Genomic DNA, 19,307 nt, shown 5'->3' on the forward strand with positions numbered 1-19,307 from the left:
TGTAGTTGAAAATTACGAGGATGCCCGGGATGCTGAAGCTCTGAAAGAGTTTAAGAAGTCAAAAAGAAAGAAGGTGGATCTTTTTTATATTGGATTCAAAACAAACTTAAAGAGTGTATCTAGGCTAGTAATAATGACCTATCCACAAAATGAGTTGTTAATATTAGATTGGTGGGGATGCCAGGTATGAAACCCACAATCAACTGCTATTAGCTGCAGCGGGTGGCTGTAAACCATGAGCGGAGCTGGACAGAACATCCCCAGGGCTGCGGAGGGCTCCAGATCTTGTACTCCAGAACACAAGCTGAGCTGCAGTTCTCAGCAGCTGATGAGTGGGGTGTCACGGCTCCACCGATATAATGATGATGACCAACCCCAAGATTGGGTCATCAGTATTAGCCTGGCAACCCTATGATGTGACTTTTTTCTCTGATAACTACCACGTTTCTTTTAATGTCTGTACATTGGCCTATAAGCCATTCCATTTCTTACTTTTATTTAGAACCTGCCTAAAATCAACTTAGACAATTATTCAGCTTTGCCCATGGATGAAGGGGATGAAGACCGAGAGACTGGTGGAGATGAAGAGGGAGAGGGGTCAGACTTTGACCTGGATTTAGGAGATGCGGGATCAGATGATGGTATTGATTACTCTTATTTCTGATTGTTTTATGCATAATGAGTGCCAATGTATTCATAATGGCTTGTATAGAAAATGACCCAGATTTTAGATACATGGGTTATTTTTGTAATTAAACTTCTAATTAGGCAATATTAGACAATTGTTCAATTTTATTTTATTTTTTTTTCCCTAGCTGAAGAATCGGACTCTTCCCTCCCTCTTTATGTGTTACCATTGTATTCTCTGCTGGCTCCTGGAAAGCAGGCCAAGGTAATCGATTTCTTAAAGTAAAATTTTTAATATGCAAGTCATACTGTCTTTAGTTGATGTCTTATACTTTGACGCGTGTTTTTATGCAGGTCTTTCGCCCTCCTCCGAGTGGAACTAGACTATGCGTTGTGGCAACCAATGTAGCCGAAACATCTCTTACTATTCCTGGGATAAAATATGTTGTTGACTGTGGAAAAGTTAAGAAAAGATACTATGATAAAGTCACTGGTGTTTCCTCCTTCCGTGTGGATTGGACTTCACAAGCTTCAGCTGATCAGAGAGCAGGAAGAGCAGGACGTACAGAGCCCGGCCACTGCTACAGGTGACTTACTCGGCCACCGACGTCTTCATGTCTATGAATATGGTCAATCTACCTATTTTCAGCTTGTATCAGTTAAACAATCTCAGTATTCTCAGTCATATCATTTTGTACCATGCTTCTGTTTCTTGACATATTTTTATGAATCCAAGGCCAATCGGTTGGTATAACCCCAATATCCGCTTTCCTCACACATTTAGGTTGTACTCTTCAGCCATCTTCAGTGATTTTGAACAGTTTTCACAACCTGAAATAACAAGACGTCCTGTAGAAGATTTAGTTCTTCAAATGAAAGATTTGAACATTGAGAAGGTGAGAGAAAAATACTACTGATGTATTATTTTTATATTGTTGTAGTTCAGCTACAAAAAGCTAATCTTGCTAAATAATGCTCAGAAATAAACATTTTAAGGAGTCGTCCACCTTTTGAGGGCAATTGGGTTTTTTTTCAAACGTATTTTGGCTAAAAATAATTTTTCCAATTGGGTTTCGATAATATTTGCACCATTTGGCCTTTGTTTACTGTCTATTGCTGACTGCAGAATGGGTTAACTGAGAATGTCTCATTAACTGTCCCATGGGAACGTTTCTAACTTTATTATCTGTCTGTGTTGTGCTCCTCAGCTGATTTATGACTGCAAACCACATCAAAGTTAAATATGCAGGGAAACAAACCCTTTAAAAGGCAAAATCTCACATTTTTAATTAAACTGAATTGCAAAAAAATTAATTTCGTCCTCCATACATTTAAGTAGAAAAAAGTCCACACGGATGGTCACCCTCCTTTAAAGATGATCGCAATATCAACATAGAAAGTGTAGATATATGATATACTGTTCACGGATATAAGCAATATATCTTGGGGTGGACATACACGTGAAATTGAAAATTGACGAGTTTGGCTGATTCTGACCTAATGTTTGTGGGAATCCAGACTTTTCCTCCTATAACATATGTTGAGGGATAAAAAAAAAAGGAGCTGCCATGTCTCAGGATTTTACTCACCATTAGGGGTGTCTTGAGGCATTTTCTCCGCTCCTGATTGAGAACACAATAGTGCATAGCCTAGTTCTATGTGATGAACAGCTATCTATTGTCCTCTGTTTGATAAGTTAATGTTGTATATTTTATAATTTACCTAATGATTTTGTTTCATAGGTAGTAAACTTTCCTTTTCCCACTCCACCTTCAGCTGACGCTTTGAAAGCTGCAGAGGAGTTATTAATTGCTCTTGGTGCATTACAGGACCCCCCGAAAACTGGCAGGTATGTCCAGATAACTGATACTCAATGCAATGGTATTTCTGTGCTTATAAGTTCAGTAATTAGTGTGTGGGGACTATATGGACTTCACTGCATTACATTGTTGCTCGATCCAACTTGTATTATCCCCTTCACGACATGCGCCATTCTAGTACTGCTCGGCGGGAGGTGTATTCGTGCCAACCGCGATGTATGTGACAGCTGACACCCGCAGCAACGCCTACGATCGGTGCTAGCACCTATCATGGGCATTTAACCCCTCTGATGCTGCTGTTAGTAGTGACAGCGACATAGAGAAGCATCGCGCTGGGGGGGGGGGCTCCCTGTGCGCTTCCATCATGACATCGCGATACAGTCGCGATGTCCTGATGGTCTCCATGGAGACCCCCAGCACTAAGATGGCTGCAGAGTCCTTCCAGATCCTGCAGGGAAGGTGACTTGTGAGCACCTGCTCTCAGCAGGCGCCGGTATGCCTCCTTCCCTACCTGTCAGATCCTGATCTGATACTCTGCTGTGAAGAGTGTCAGATCAGTGATCTGATGTAAAATAGTAATTTAATAAAGTTAAAAAAAATATAAAGTGTAAAAATATTTTACTCCTCATTGGGAGACACAGAAACATGGGTGTTATGCTGCTGTCCACTAGGAGGCGACACTATGCATAATCTGAAAAAGATTAACTATGGCTCCTCCTCTGCAGTATACACCCCTGGACAGTGTCAGCCTTCTCCAGTTTTTGCTTAGTGTCGCAAGGAGGCACACCTTTTTTTTCGTCTGTTTTTTTCCTTTTTCGTCCGGAATACAGATGAAGAAAAGTGGGTCTCCAGCGAGAATCCCGGCATGGCTCCTTCCTTGGCCCCCTTTTTAGGGGTGCCCAGTTGAAGTGGAGACTGCTATTTCCCATGTCGCTCCTTCCCCAGTCCCTCGGGTACTGGTCCGAAGTTGAGACCCCCCCTCCTTCCCCAACCCCTTTGGGGTCTGGGTTGAGGTCGAGGCGAGGATGAAGACCCCCTGACGGTGACAGACGCACCCTCCCTAATCCCCCTCAGGGGGCATTAGGTTGAGACACCTCAGGTAGGGTCGGTGAATAGGTGGCACTCTGCACCAGGGACCCCAGACCAGCTGTGGGATCCTGCTGGGGCCGGGGGAGGGTGCAGGCAGACATGGCACAGCAGAGACAGGGCTTTCTGTGCCCCTGTCTCTGCAGCAGCAGCGGCTTCATAGTGCTCCAGAGGGACCCCCCCAAACAGGAACCGCTACCCCTGTTGCCCCCACCGCTAGCGAGTCGCCCTTTCCGGGGGGGTCTGGTACAGATCCGACCCCCTCCCGGACTACCGTGCCGCCCTGGAGCCCTCCTGGGCATCAGACCTCTACTTGAGACCGCGGCTTCGGCCTAGCTGAAGCCGCCGCCTTTTCTCCGCCCCCGGATGACTAAAATGTCACTCTATAGTGTCATAGAAGGGACGGATTGAGGCAGAAAGGGCGCGTTTCTACATAGCCCAGCGTGCCCTTTTCAGCTCTCCGCCCCCTCCTCCCTCTCCTCAGCGTCCCGGTGGCCATTTTTTTGGCTGCAGACATCCTGACAACGGACGCCTCCAGCAAGAAGGAGAACCACAGCAGTCTCCGGGGGGCACAGAACTGGGAATTGTCGGCGCTGGACCTAGGGGCACACTGGTGGGGTAAGTTCACAGCTGGGTTCTCTTTACTCAGCTGTGAATCCATTCTACCTATAAGGATCTCTATGGGTTCCCTCTGCGTAGTCACCCCTGTAGGATCCCTGATATCCAGCCTCTGTGCACTATGCCGGGCTCAAGAAAGAGAACCAGGCAGGAATGTTTCTATGCATTCTGCACAGCCTGCAAAGCCACGCTCCCCAGTGGCAGCACGTATCCACACTGCCGGGATTGCATCCAGAACTCTGGGTCAGAACCCCAGGGAGTCCCTACCAACGCTTCAGTGTCAGATACCACGCCGGAATGGGCTACTCCGATGTCGCAGTCTATGACACAGTCCATAGATAACTTAACCGCTATATTGCTGCAAGCTCTGCAGGGTCGTGTCCCGGCTATGAACGTTACCCAGCAAACGGACAGCTTGTCTCAGGAACATGCTGCTTCCGACTCTCACAGACGTAAGCGGACCCACAGGTCACGATCACCTGAGTCGTCCTGTAGCACAAGCTCATCCCCCCCCCCCCCCCCCTCAGGGAGAGACACAGTCATTCCAGGTCTCCTAGGCAGTCCCCTGTCAGACAGACAATGCAGTTCACCACAGAGATCCCCCACCACAGAAGACCTCCGCCCCAGATCGCCCACCAGGGAACAACTTAGGCTAGTTTCACACTAGCGTTTATGAGCGCAGCGACGGCCTGAGCACGGCCGCCGCTTAGCCCCGCCCCTGCCGCGCCCCACCGGTAGCTCCGCCCACCGGCGCATGACGCTGCATGCGCCCTGCGTCCCCTATCTCTATCACAGGGGGCGCAGGCCGTGCGCAGTATGCGTTTGGCGGCGCATGCGCCTTTTTGACGGTGCGCCGACGCGACCAAACTGCAGCAGGTTGCGTTTGGCGCAGGTCGGCGCACCGTCAAAAGGACGCATGGGCCGCCAAACGCATACTGCGCACGGCCTGCGCCCCCTGTGATAAAGATAGGGGACGCAGGGCGCATGCAGCGTCATGCGCCGGTGGGCGGAGCTACCGGCGGGGCGCGGCAGGGGGCGGGGCTTAGCGGCGGCCGTGCGCAGGCCGTCGCTGCGCTCATAAACGCTAGTGTGAAACTAGCCTTAGCGATACACAGGATTCGGAAGGCATCTGTGACTCCGACAACGAAACGGAGAGGTCCGTGGTACCTTCTCCCTCTAGCAATACAGTGCTAATTGAGGACATAATCTCTGCCATCCATCGGGTGCTGGAAAGCCAGCCCCGGAAGCCCCAGAACATAAGATTTGCTTCGAAAGTGTTCTGAAACCACCTAAGGTCTTCCTTAATCACCATGAGTTTCAGACGATACTTACTAAGCAGTTTTCGCAGCCTGAGAAAAAATTTGCCAATCGCAAATATTTGGAAGCGAAGTACCCCTTCTCACAGAAGGACACCAAACAGTGGACAGATCCACCCGAAGTGGAACCCCCGGTATCTAGACTAGCAGCGCAGACCCTACTCTCTCTGCCAGATAGCTCAACCCTCAGGAACGCAGCAGACCGGCAAGTAGAACGCATGGCTCGTTCCGTTTTCGAAGCGGCAGGGGCCTCCCTGGCCCATGCGTTCGCTTCAGTTTGGGCGGCCAAGGCCATCCTGGCTTGGGCCAAAAAAACTGCAGGAAGGTCTTCAAGCTTCAAATACCGGGCTCTCGGACCAAGCGGTTCAGATAGCAGTGGTAGCAGACTACATGCTGCATGCAGCCCTAGACTCAGCAAGAGGTCTAGCGGGGATAGCGGCAAACGCCATTACGATTCGGCATATCCTCTGGCTGCGAGAATGGAAAGCGGATGCGGCCTCAAAGAAGTCCCTCACGCATCTTCCGTACCTTAGTGGAAGGCTTTTCGACGAAAAGTTGGACACAATGATATCCAATGCCACTGGGGGTAAGAGTCATAGAATCGTAGAGTTGGAAGGGACCTCCTGGGCCATCTGGTCCAACCCCCTGCTCAAAGCAGGATTCGCTAAATCATCCCAGTCAGATGTCTGTCCAGCCTCTGTTTGAAGACTTCCATTGAAGGAGACCTCACCACTTCTCGTGGCAGCCTGTTCCACTCATTGATCACTCTGTCAAAAAGTTTTTTCTAATATCTAATCTGTGTCTCCTCCCATTCAGTTTCATCCCATTGCTTCTAGTCTTTCCTTGTGCAAATGAGAATAAAGTTGATCCTTCTACAATGTGACAGCCCTTTAGATATTTGTAGACAGCTATTAAGTCTCCTCTCAGTCTTCTCTTTTGCAAACTAAACATTCCCAAATCCTGCAACCTTTCCTCATAAGACAGGGTTTGCAGACCGGTCACCATTCTGGTCGCTCTGTTCTGAACTTGCTCCAGTTTGTTGATGTCTTTTTTAAAATGTGGTGCCCAAAACTGGACACAATATTCCAGATGAGGTCTGACCAAAGAGGAGTAGAGGGAAATAATGACTTCACGTGATCTAGACTGTATGCTTCTGTTAATACATCCTAGAATTGCATTTGCCTTTTTTGCTGCTGCATCACACTGTTGACTCATATTCAGTCTGTGATCTATTAGTATACCCAAGTCTTTTTCACATGTGCTGTCACTTAGCCCTATTCCTCCCATTCTGTATATGCTTTTTTCATTTTTATTGCCCAGATGTAGTACTTTGCATTTCTCCCTGTTAAAAACCATTCTGTTAGTTGCTGCCCACTTCTCCAGTTTATTTATATCTTTTTGAATCCTCTCTCTCTCTTCTCTAGTATTAGCTATCCCTCCTAGCTTTGTGTCTTCAGCAAATTTAATCAGTTTACCCTCAATTCCTTCATCTAAATTGTTGATAAAGATGTTGAACAATACAGGGCCCAGGACAGAGCCCTGTGGTACCCCACTTGAGACATTCTTCCAACTGGATGTGCAGCCATTTACGACCATTCTTTGGGTCCGATCACTAAGCCAGTTATGAATCCACCTAACAGTTGCCTTGTCCATTCCATACTTAGTCATTTTTTCAATAAGGATTGTATGAGATACTTTGTCAAATACTTTGCTGAAGTCAAGATATACTATATCTACAGCATTTCCTTGATCCACCCAATCAGTGATTCCGTCATAGAAGGAAATAAAGTTAGTCTGACATGACTTATTAGCTACAAACCCATGCTGACTCTGTTTAATCACTTCATTCTTATCCAGGTACTGACATACATGTTGTTTAATAATTTGTTCAAAGATCTTTCCCGGTATAGAAGTCAGACTCACCGGCCTATAGTTGCCTGGGTCCACCTTCTTCCCCTTTTTGAAGATGGGAACAACATTTGCTCTTCTCCAGTCTTCTGGCACTTCTCCTGTTCTCCAAGAATTTTCAAAGATTATGGAGAGGGGTTCAAAAATTTCTTCTGCTATCTCCTTCTGTACTCTGGGGTGTAATTCATCTGGACCTGGAGACTTGAATTCATTTAGGTTAGCTAAGTGTTTCCTCACTATCTTTCTGTTTATAGATATCCTGGATTCTTCTATTCCCTTAATAGGACAGTGAAGAACAGTTGATGTTACATTTCCTTTCTGAGAGAAAACAGATGCAAAATAGGAATTTAAAAGTTCAGCCTTCTCAACATCCTGTCTTACCATTTCATCATTTCCATCCTGTAAAAATCCTATAGCATCTTTGACTTTTCTTTTACTTTTGACATATCCCCAAAATCCTTTATTATTGCTTTTGACATCTCTTGCAAGCCTCAATTCATTTTCAGCTTTAGATAATCTGATTTGTGCCCTGCAGATTCTGCAGACAGCATTATATTCTTCTTTAGATATGCCTCCCTCTTTCAATTTTATAAACATTTTTTTCTTCCTTTTTAGCACGTGCTTAAGTTCTGTGTTCATCCATCCTGGTTTCCTTAAATGCTTCCTATTCTTCCCTCTTTTCGGAATTGTTAACAACTGTGCTTTGAGAATTTCATTTTTCAAGATTTCCCATCCTTCCTGGACATTTTTGTCTTTAAGGATATCCAGCCATTGGATCCCTCCAATTCTCTTTCTGAATCCCTTAAAATCTGCCTTTCTGAAATCTAACCTTGACGTCTGAGTCTTCGCAGGTCTTCCGCCTCTAGTTATCCAAAATTCTAAAATAGCATGGTCGCTACCTCCTAGGGTCCCAGCCAATTTTACCTCCTCAACCATTTCCTCCCTGTTTATAAGGATTAGATCCAAGGTAGCAGTTCCCCTTGTTTTCTCCCCTACCTTTTGGAAGATAAAGTTGTCAGCAAGAGAGGATAAGAATTTCCTTGACCTGTTAGTTTTGCCTGAGAGAGATTCCCAACAAATGTCTGGATAGATGAAATCTCCCATGACAACTATGTCATATTTTTTTGGAGAACTTGGCCATTTGATGCATAAAGAGTTTATCCATATCTTCAGCTTGCACAGGCGGCCTGTAGTAAATGCCTACAATGGTGTCCTTTCCATTGTTCTGTCCTTGTATTCTTACCCAAACAGTTTCCACAGAACTCCCAGTCTCTGAATCTTCAATCTCTGTGCAGATATACGCGTTTCTAACATACAATGCGACACCTCCTCCTCGTTTATCAAGTCTGTTTCTTGCAAATAAGTTGTATCCTTCTAGTCTTGTATTCCAATCATGTGTATTGTCCCACCAAGTTTCAGTGATTCCAATGACATCATATTTCTTTTCCTGCGTTAGTAGTTCCAATTCTCCTTGTTTGTTGCCCATGCTTTGTGCATTAGTATAGAAACATTTTAGTTTGTGATTGGTTTCTCTTTCTCCAATATTTTTATTAATTAGATTCTTTTGTCTTTGTTCTTCCTTTCCACTTCTAATAGCAGAGTTCTCAATAGCATTTGTCAGGTGTATGACTTTTTCTGGTCTTTTGCTTCCCTTCCCATGTTGTTCTAGTTTAAAGCTCTCCTTACAAGTGTAGCAAGGCGACTTCCAAATACATGCTTTCCAGTCTTCGTAAGGTGCACCCCATCTCTAGCAAGTAGTCCATCGTATAAGTAATTCACTCCGTGATCCAGAAATCCAAATCTTTGCTGACGGCACCATCGACGTAGCCAGTTGTTCACCTGCAGAATCTTATTCCACCACCTTGTTCCATGGCCATCCACTGGGAGGATGGAAGAGAAGACCACCTGCGCTCCCAGTTCTTTCACTGTCTTGCCTAAGTCTTCAAAGTCTCTGCAGATAGTTTCCAGGTCATTTCTTGCGGTGTCATTTGTCCCCACATGTAGTAGCAGGAATGGGTAGTCATCTGTAGGTCTGAAGAGTCCTGATATCCTGTCAGACACATCTGACATATCTTTAATTTTTGCACCTGGAAGACAGCACATTTCTCTTGAAGTTATATCCGGTCTGCAGATAGCGGCCTCTGTTCCTCTCAACAGGGAATCCCCCATGACCACCACTCTCCGTTTCTTCTTCACAACATTTTTCTTTCTCTATCCAGGAGGACTCTGAAGGCGTACAAGGTTGCTGTTTGTTGGCAAAGTCTTATCCTGATGTATTTCTTCATCGTTTTCCTGCGTGAGAGCCTGGTACTGGTTCCTGAGCAGTATGGGTGCTGACTGCCTCCTGATCCTCCTGCTTCTCTGGGTCACATGTCTCCATTCCTTTGTTTCTTCAGGTGCACTTCGAATTTCTTCTCTTTCTGTAACATGAAGAGATAATTCTGCTCTGTCAAAGAACTCTTCACCTTCCTTAATGATCTTCAATGTAGCTAACCTCTCTTCGAAATTTTGCAACTTTTCCTCCAACAGGGACACAAGCTTGCATTTGTGGCATGTGAAGTTTGGCTTTTCCACTGGTAAGTCTGTGAACATGTAGCAAGAAATGCAGCTCACCAAATGGCTCCTGGCCTCTTCCATATTGAGATTTCTTAAAAATGATGAAAGATGAGCCGAAATTCGGCGCGCGGTTTTCCGATTTCCTCTTTTCAGCTGCAACGGCCAAAACCCAGTGATCGTTGAGCTCGCGGAGACTCTTCACTTATCCCAGAAGGCACTGGGAATATGCAAATGATCTTCTCAAAACTCTTCCCCTGGTTTTCCGATTTCCTCTTTTCAGCTGCAACGGCCAAAACCCAGTGATCGTTGAGCTCGCGGAGACTCTTCACTTATCCCAGAAGGCACTGGGAATATGCAAATGATCTCCTCAAAACTCTTCCCCTGGTTTTCCGATTTCCTCATTTCAGCTGCAACGGCCAAAACCCAGTGATCGTTGAGCTCGCGGAGACTCTTCACTTATCCCAGAAGGCACTGGGAATATGCAAATGATCTCCTCAAAACTCTCACTCAACTGAAACCTAAACGCACGTTTAAACGGAGAAACCAGACACGATTCCGATCCTTTCGGAACTCTTCGGGCTGGTCCGTCTCGCGCCCAGCGCAAAATTGTAACCGCTCTCCATGCAGGGACAACCCACGGACGGCGCAGAAACCGGACAAGACTTGGTAGTCGAAAGCAGGCCGAGCGAAACCCAAGGGAGGAAAACCTCAGAACTTCGCTTCATCATGACTCACGAACTCCGGAATACATCCCACCAGTAGGCGGGCGACTTTTACTCTTTCAGCAAGTCTGGCTGCCTATTACAGAAGACAGGTGGGTCAGGGAAATAGTGTCTTCTGGATACAAGATAGAGTTCACTTCCACTCCAACGAACCGGTTCTTCCTCTCTATTCCACAACACCATCAGACAAGGCTCGTGCCTTCCACCAAGCGGTCTCCTCTCTCCTTCAAGCAGGAGTCGTGGTGCCGGTTCCTGCGAACTAAAGATTCCGAGGGTTCTACTCCAATCTATTTGTAGTTCCCAAGAAAAGAGGCAGCGTCCGGCCCATACTAGACCTAAAACAGCTCAACAAATATGTACGGGTCCGTCATTTCCGCATGGAGTCCCTCCGGTCCATCATAACATCCATGGAGCAGGGAGAATACCTTGCCTCCATAGACATACAAGACGCATATCTGCACATACCAATTGCTCCCACCCATCAAAGGTTTCTCAGGTTCGCGGTCAACCAAAACCACTACCAGTTTGTCGCCCTCCCGTTCGGACTCGCCACGGCTCCAAGAACGTTTACCAAGGTCATGGCAGCCACCATGGACGTTCTACACTCCAGAGGCATTCTACACTGTGTTCCAAATTATTATGCAAATGATATTTTTCTCTGATTTTCCTAAATAGTCGGTACAAATGACAGTCAGTCTAATAAAAGTCATCACCCGTTAGAGTATGCATCGAATTTTATTGAAGAAACCTCCCAATGATAACAGTATAATCTCCAAAATGAATAAAAACTCAAATTGCACTGTTCCAAATTATGTACAGTAGAATTTCTAAATATTTGATATGTTTTAAAGAACTGAAAATGCTCATTTGTGGAATTTGCAGCATTAGGAGGTCACATTCACCGAACAAAAAAGCTATTTAACTCCAAAACATCCTAACAGGCCAAGTTACATGTTAACATAGGAACCCTTCTTTGATATCACCTTCACAATTCTTGCATCCATTGAACTTGTGAATTTTTTGGAAAGTTTCTGCTTGTATTTCTTTGCATGAAGTCAGAATAGCCTCCCAGAGCTGCTGTTTTGATGTGAACTGCCTTCCACCCTCATAGATCTTTCGCTTGATGATACTCCAAAGGTTCTGTATAGGGTTGAGGTCAGGGAAAGATGGTGGCCACACCATGAGTTTATCTCCTTTTATGCCCATAGCAGTCAATGACTCAGAGGTATTCTTTGCAGCATGACTTGGTGCAGGGTCATGCATGAAGAGGATTTTGTTCCTGAAGGCACATTTCTGCTTTTTACACCATGGAAGACAGCTGTCAGTCAGAAACTCTATATACTTTGCAGAGGTCATTTTCACACCTTCGGGAACCTTAAAGAGCCCTACCAGCTGTTTCCCCATGATTCTGGCCCAAAACATGACTCCTCCACCTCCTTGCTGACGTCGTAGCCTTGTTGGGACATAGTGGCCATCCACCAACCATCCACTACTCCATCCATCTGGACCATCCAGGGTTGCTCGACACTCATCAGTAAACAAGACTGTTTGAAAATTAGTCTTCATGTATGTCTGGGCCCACTGCAACCATTTCTGCTTGTGAACACTGTTTAGGAGTGGCCGAATAGTAGGTTTATGCACCACAGCATGCCTTTGAAGGATCCTACACCTTGAGGTTCGAGGGACTCCAGAGGCACCAGCAGCTTTAAATATCTGTTTGCTGGTTTGTAATGGCTTTTTAGCAGCTGCTCTCTTAATCCGATGAACTTGCCTGGCAGAAACCTTCCTCATTCTGCCTTTATCAGCACAAACATGTCTTTGCTCAGAATCAACCACAAATCTCTTAACAGTACAATGATCACGTTTAAGTTTTTGGGAAATATCTAATGTTTTCATCTCATGACCAAGGCATTGCACTATTTGATGCTTTTCAGCAGCAGAGAGATCCGTTTTCTTTCCTAAATTCCTTGAAACCTGTGCCCTGCTTAATAATGTGGAACATCATTCTTAAGTAGTTTTCCTTTTATTGGGCTCACCTGGTAAACTAATTATCGCAGGCGTTTGAGATTGATTTCAGTGATCCAAAGAGCCCTGATACACAATAGCATCTATGAGTTTATTTGAAAAACAAAAAATTACATCTTTATGACACACAAATCCAATTTGCATAATAATTTGGAACGCAGTGTAGTCGTTCCATACCTGGGCGACCTCATCAAGTCTTCCACCTTCAAGGACTGCGAGGTCAGTGTCTCAATCACAATAGACAAACTGAGTCATCTGGGATGGTTAGTCAACCTTCAGAAATCATCGTCTACCCTGAGTCAGACTCTAACCTTCCTGGGATTGTTATTCGACACCTCCAGGGGTCTGGTGCTCCTTCCCAAGGACAAGACACTGGCCCTCCATCTGGGAGTTCGCACACTCCTCCGCAATCCTCCCCAATCTCTCCGGTTTGCCATGAGAGTCCTCGGCAGGATGGCAGCAGCAATGGAGGCAGTGCCATTTGCCCAGTTTCACCTCAGGCCTCTTCAACTAGCCATCCTCAGATCTTGGGACAGGAATCCCTTCTCCCTCGACAGGGAGTTCCGGTTGACATAGTCAACCAGGAGGTCCCTACATTGGTGGCTCAAGCCAACTTCGCTTGCACGAGGAAAACCCTTTCTCTCAGGTCAATGGAAGGTCCTGACCACCGATGCAAGCCTAACAGGTTAGGGTGCGGTGCACTTGCATCACAGGGCACAAGGCAAGTGGTCACCAATGGAAGCGACCTTGCCCATCAATATCCTGGAAATCCAGGCCTCCTTCCTGGCACTGAGAGCCTTTCATCACTTGCTTGCAGCCTCGCACATATGGATACAGTCGGACAATGCCACGGCGGTGGCATATGTGAATCACCAAGGCGGGACCCGCAGCACCCAGGCGATGAGAGTAGTGGCACATATCCTCCACTGGGCGGAAGACACGAGGTTGGTACTCTCTGCGGTCCACATTCCGGGTGTGGAAAACTGGGAAGCCGACTTCCTCAGCAGGCAAGGAATGGACTCGGCAGAGTGGTCTCTCCACCCTGAAATTTTTTACCAGATCTGTCAATGCTGGGGAACCCCGGATGTGGACCTAATGGCTTCCCATCTCAATGCCAAGGTCTCCAATTTCATGGCCAGGACACATGACCCGCGGTAGCTCGGAGCGGATGCCCTGGTCCAGGACTGGACCCAGTTCCAGCTCCTGTACATTTTTCCACCCCTCCCCCTGATCTCCAGGGTCGTGAGGAAGATCAAACAAGAGGGAGTTCCAACCATCCTGATCGCGCCGGACTGGCCCAGACGTACATGGTACGCCGACATCGTACAACTTACAGATGTCCCCGACCGTCACGACCTTTTGTCACAAGGGCCGTTCTACCATCAGAATTCAGGGGCTCTCAATTTGACGGCATGGCCCTTGAAACCTGGATTCTAACCCAGGCAGGGTTCTCACCGGATGTCATTGTGACCATGATCAGGGCAAGGAAGCCAGCCTCCGCCAAGATTTATTATCGTACCTGGAGAGCTTTCTTTTCCTGGTGCGAATCTCACGGACAAGTCCCACTCCCTTATTCCCTCCCGAAGGTACTAGGTTTCCTTCAATCGGGCCTAGACGCCAAGCTATCCCTAGGCTCGCTTAAGAGTCAGGTGTCAGCGCTTTCAGTCCTTTTTCAAAGGCGCATTGCTACCAAACCGCAAGTAAGGACTTTCCTCCAGGGACTTTCCCGATTGGTTCCCCCCCTACAGACGTCCACTGGAAACGTGGGACCTCAACCTGGTCCTGACAGCATTGCAGGCACCACCCTTCGAACCCCTTAAAGAAGTTCCACTCTGCATTCTGTCACAGAAAGTGTTTTTTCTAGTGGCAATCACCTCGCTACGCAGAGTGTCGGAATTGTCAGCACTTTCCTGCAGACGGCCTTTCCTAGCTTTTCACCAGGACATGGTGGTTCTCCGTACTGTACCTTCCTTCCGAAGGTTGTGTCCACCTTTCACCTAAATGAGGAAATCTCACTGCCATCCCTTTGTCCAGTTCCAGTTCATAGAGTGGAGAAGGTTCTGCATACGCTTGACCTCGTCAGAGCATTGCGGCTCTTCCTCAGCAATATACACCTACCGACTAGCACAAAGCCCTTCAGTTTAAGCTTAATGTCTGTAAGAGGCGGACCTGGATCTGCTACTGCATTTTCCTTTTCAGGTTACCTGTTTGTGTTTATTAACATTTTCCCTTTGTCTTTCTGGTTCTTCTTCTTAGGGTAACAGGGTGTAATTTCTCACCCTGTTTTCCCTTACTTTTGCGACTTAGAGAGCAGTCTGGTGTCACCCACATCGCCCACTCTCAGTTCCGCAGGCAGGCCCTAATCCCCTGTCACCTTACGGGTGTTTCATGGTGATCCCCGGTGGCTAGTCCTTTTGCCTTTTTCCCACCCAACCCCTATCCTCAGAGCGGGCTGGTAGGTAGACGGTGGTGACCAACGGTGGCCTCCCCCCTTCTTGTAAGGGGTTGATGCAGTCTTCTGCACCGTCTGGAGATGGTGCGAGATGGAGAATCCCGGATTCCAGCGACCTTCTCCCATCCGAGGGCTCCTGGATGTGATCCTCATCACTGCAGAGGGACTGGGACTCGCCGCACGTATGTCTCCCTCCGCAGCAGAAGGCGCCATCCAAATGTACATTGTCCCTTCAGGGACAGGGCGGTGTTAGTGGTAGGGTTCACCCGGCATCCGCGGCCATTTTTCCCATGCCCAGCACTCGCGGACACTCCCCCTCCCTTTGCTGGCCGCTCCCCTTTCCTGTCTTCTTTTAGCCAGTCACCGTCGCTCATTTAAATCGCATTCTCTTTTTGTCCAATAGGAGTCTTCTTTCGCCTCTTCGTTTGAGTCTGGTCATGTACTCCGCAACGTGCGTTCTTTAGGTGCTTTTTTCTGCTCCTATCACAGAGCTTCTCCTTCCTGGCTGTTCACAACCCTGACGTGTCAGCCTGTCGGATTGCAGCGCTGTGGGACAGGCCGAGGAGACTCTGCATATCACTGTGCGCTCTGCAATCCTGCGCTCTCTACAGACCTGTGGGCGCTCTGTACAAAGGGGACATAGCTTCCACAGTTCCTTCTGCTGGTCGTCGCTGGTATCGGGTAGGCTCTGTTTCTATTTTTGTCTGGCTCCTCCACAGCAGTATCCTCAAGGCTCAACTTATGCCCAAACCTAGAGAAGCTTCTTCTTGCCCCTAAGCCCACTGTGATTCAGAACGCCTGTGCCCTTTGCAAAAGAAAGTGGTCTTCAGGCCAGTCCTCCCTTTTCTGCCTGTCTTGCAGCTCCTCTGCCTTGTCTGCCCCACAGGGGCCCTCTAACGCCTGGGATGAGAGCACTCCCCTCCCTCTGGAGTGGGCTGTTGCCATGTCACAGTCGGTGTCTAACCTGACAAAGTTTCACAGTCCCTGGTCCAGGTCCTGGAACGACTTTCACATTTGTCCAATGCCACCAGTACTCCAAATGCCTCTCCTGGTGATTTCGCACGCACCTGACCACGACCTTCATAGGTACATGGCAAAGGAAGCGAGCTCTTTCCTGCTCTTCCTCCAGTTCTCCGGGTCCCTCTGCATCCTCCTGGATACACTCCTCCCCCCATTTTCCTTCCTTGGAGGCGGCTTTTGAGTCAGATGTGGATTCCCAGTCTGAGTCTGATACGGACCAGACCTCAAAGATGCATGATATGGTCAATAGCCTTATCCTGGCAATTACCCAAACTGTGAACATAAAGGAAGACGAGGCACCTGCTCAGGACTACGTCTCCTTCAAACGGGTAAAACATCCTTCCTGGAATTTCCCTTATCACAGGAAATTTGAAGCAATTATGTCCAAACACTGGGAACACCCTGACAAGCGCTTCCCAGGAAGGAAGCAGCTCGATTTTCTCTATCCCATTAGCCCAGACTCCGTTGGCAAATGGGCAGAATACCCTAATGCTGATCCGCCAGTTTCTTGCCTGTCTTCTAAGACAGTTCTGTCTCAACCGGATGGTGCATCCCTTAGCGATTCTACGGATAGACTGTGTCGGTGGTCAGCGATGCCTGGGTGAGAGAGATGGTCACACCTGGTTACAAAATCGACTTTTATTCCACCCCAGGAAGACATTTATTTCGGTCTCGCCCGCTAAGACATCCGTCTCGGGCCCAGGGATTCTACAGGCCGTCTTTTCCCTACTACGCACAGGAGTAATTGTACCCGTTCCCCAGAACAAACGATTTTCAGGGTTCCACTCCAATCTTTTCATAGTCCCAAAGAAAGACTGATCGCTCTGTCCGAATTTTGGACCTCAAGCGATTGAACCATCACGTTCGGAACCGTCATTTCAGAATGGATTCCCTGCGTTCAGTAATCGCCTCCATGGGACCGGGAGAATTTCTTTGTTCTGTAGACATTCAGGATGCTTATCTTCACATATCTGTTTGTGTTCAGCATCAGAGATTTCTTCGGTTTGCGATCCAGGAGGATTACTATCAGTTCACGGCCCCTTCCTTTGGCCTGGTCTCTGCCCCAGAGTGTTCACGAAGGTCATGGCCATCCTTCGCTGCAAGGGGATTCTCATAATCCCTTAAGGGCCTGTCACCTTAAGCGATATCGCTATAATGTCTCTGGTTTTTGTGACGTTATAGCGATATTGCTAGCGATATCGCTATGTCTGATACTTACCTCCGACCGCTCCCCCGCTGGTTATCGCTGATCGCGCGAGAACGTCCTGGACCGTTTCTCGTCGTCAGCTTCCTGCTGTGACGACGAGCGACGCGTGGACGCGGGCGGGAGGACGTCTTCATCGCCTCGTCTGATACGTAAGTAGCGACCTCCGACCCCTGCGATGTCGCTGGTGAGATCTGCCTGTGTAGCAGCTCACTAGTGACCACTTAGCGATGTACCAGCGATCCTGACCGCGTCATATCGTTGGTCGGGATCGCTTGTAGATCGCTAAGTGTGACAGTACTTTTACTTGGACGATCTTCTGATCAAGGGGCCGTCCCGTCGAGATTGCGATTAGAGTCTTCAGATCACCTTGGAGCCTATGGTCTGTCTTGGCTGGATAGTCAACAGGAAGAAGTCCTTCTTGACCCCAGCAAAGCACCGGGTCTTTCCGGGCATGAGGTTCAACATGGCCCAAGCCCGTGTCTTCCTTCCAAAGGAGATGTTTATTCCTCTCTACCAGGGGATCCGCACTCTAAAGCGACCAGCTCCTCTCCCCCGGTCTTCTACGGTCTTGCGTGAGAGTTCTGGGGAAGATGATCGCCGCTATGGAAGCCGGGCCTTTTGCCCAGTTTCATACCCGACCTCTTCAGCTGGCCCTCTTGTCTGTTCTCTTGTCCCAAGCCATCTCCCTGGACCGACCCGTGCTTCTGCCTCTCAAGGTGAGGCAGTCTTTGACCTGGTGAACGCTATCAGCATCAGTCCTACGAAGAAAGTCTTTCCTTCCTCTCCAGTGGCAGGTAATCCCCACCAATGCCAGTCTCCTCGGTTGAGGAGCGGTCTTTCTACATCACACAGCGCAGGGTCGCTGGAATGCCTAAGAAGCTACTCTCCCCATCTCCTGGAGATCAGGGCAATTTTCTTTTTCTTGCAGGCCAGCCGGTCCGCGTACAGTCGGACAACGCCACCGCTGTGGCCTACATAAACAATCAGGTCAGGACTCGCAGCAAACAGGTTATGCTAGAAGTAGCAAGGATTCTGTGATGGGTGGAACGTCACGTTCCCGCCATATCAGCAGTGCACATTCCGAAGGGTGGAAAATTGGGCAGCCGATTTTCTGAGCTGTCAAGGTCTCGCATCGGGCAAGTGGTCTCTCAGTGCCACCATTTTCAACCAGATGTGTCAGAAATGGGGCACACCGGACGTCAACCTGATGGCATCTCGGATGAACCATAAAGCTCCTCAGTACATAGCCAGTTCTCGGGATCCTGTAGCCATCGGTTGCGATACTCTAGTAATCTCTTGGTCACAATTCCAACTGCCTTTTTTTTTCCGCCTCTCCTCTTGATTCCGAGAGTCGTGAAAAAGATAAAGGCAGAAGGGATTCCTGTAATCCTGATCGTTCCAGACTGGCCAAGGCGGGCCCGCTACGTGGAGCTGGTGAACATGCTCATGGATACTCTCTGGAGGCTTCCAGAGCGTCCGGATCTTCTTTCCACCAGAGTTCACAGTCTGAGTTTAATGGCATGGCTGTTGAGGCCGCAGTTCTGAGGGAGACTGGTTTTTCCCATCAGGTCATTCAGACCATGATTAGGTCGAGAAAGCTAGCATCGTCGCGTATCTGCCACAGATACTGGAAGGCCTTTTTCTGGTGGTGTGAGGACAACAATTTGGTTCCTATGTCCTTTTCCCTTCCTTCCATGCTTGGTTTTCTACAAGCGGGTCTTGATTCGGGTCTATCACTCACTACCCTTAAGGGGCCCCTTGCTCTGTCAAACCTTTTCCAACAAAATCTGGCATCTCGTTCCCAGGTTGAGACTTTTCTTAAAGGAGTCGCCCACCTGACACCTCCTTATCGTTCCCCGATCCATGGGATCTTAACCTTTTCCTTGGCGCACTCCAGCGTGCTCCTTTTGAGCCCATTCAAGGCGTTTTCTCTGTCTTGGAAAGTTGCCT

General features: G+C 47.9%; 1 protein-coding gene across 3 annotated transcripts in view; it reads left to right on the plus strand.

Annotated features, from left to right (window-relative positions):
- The window catches only part of DHX37 (DEAH-box helicase 37), a 94,484-nt gene that overhangs the window by 43,021 nt on the left and 32,156 nt on the right, over positions 1–19,307 (plus strand). For all 3 annotated transcript variants that reach the window (XM_073557091.1, XM_073557090.1, XM_073557089.1), the window contains exons 13-18: positions 6–73; positions 503–641; positions 816–892; positions 982–1,214; positions 1,412–1,523; positions 2,370–2,476. In XM_073557091.1, coding sequence (XP_073413192.1) covers positions 6–73; positions 503–641; positions 816–892; positions 982–1,214; positions 1,412–1,523; positions 2,370–2,476 — 736 coding nt within the window. The remainder of the gene's footprint in view (positions 1–5; positions 74–502; positions 642–815; positions 893–981; positions 1,215–1,411; positions 1,524–2,369; positions 2,477–19,307) is intronic.

The sequence above is a fragment of the Dendrobates tinctorius genome, unplaced genomic scaffold (genome assembly GCF_039654945.1).
Source record: "Dendrobates tinctorius isolate UK_male_01 unplaced genomic scaffold, ASM3965494v1 ptg000243l, whole genome shotgun sequence".
NCBI lineage: Eukaryota > Metazoa > Chordata > Amphibia > Anura > Dendrobatidae > Dendrobates > Dendrobates tinctorius.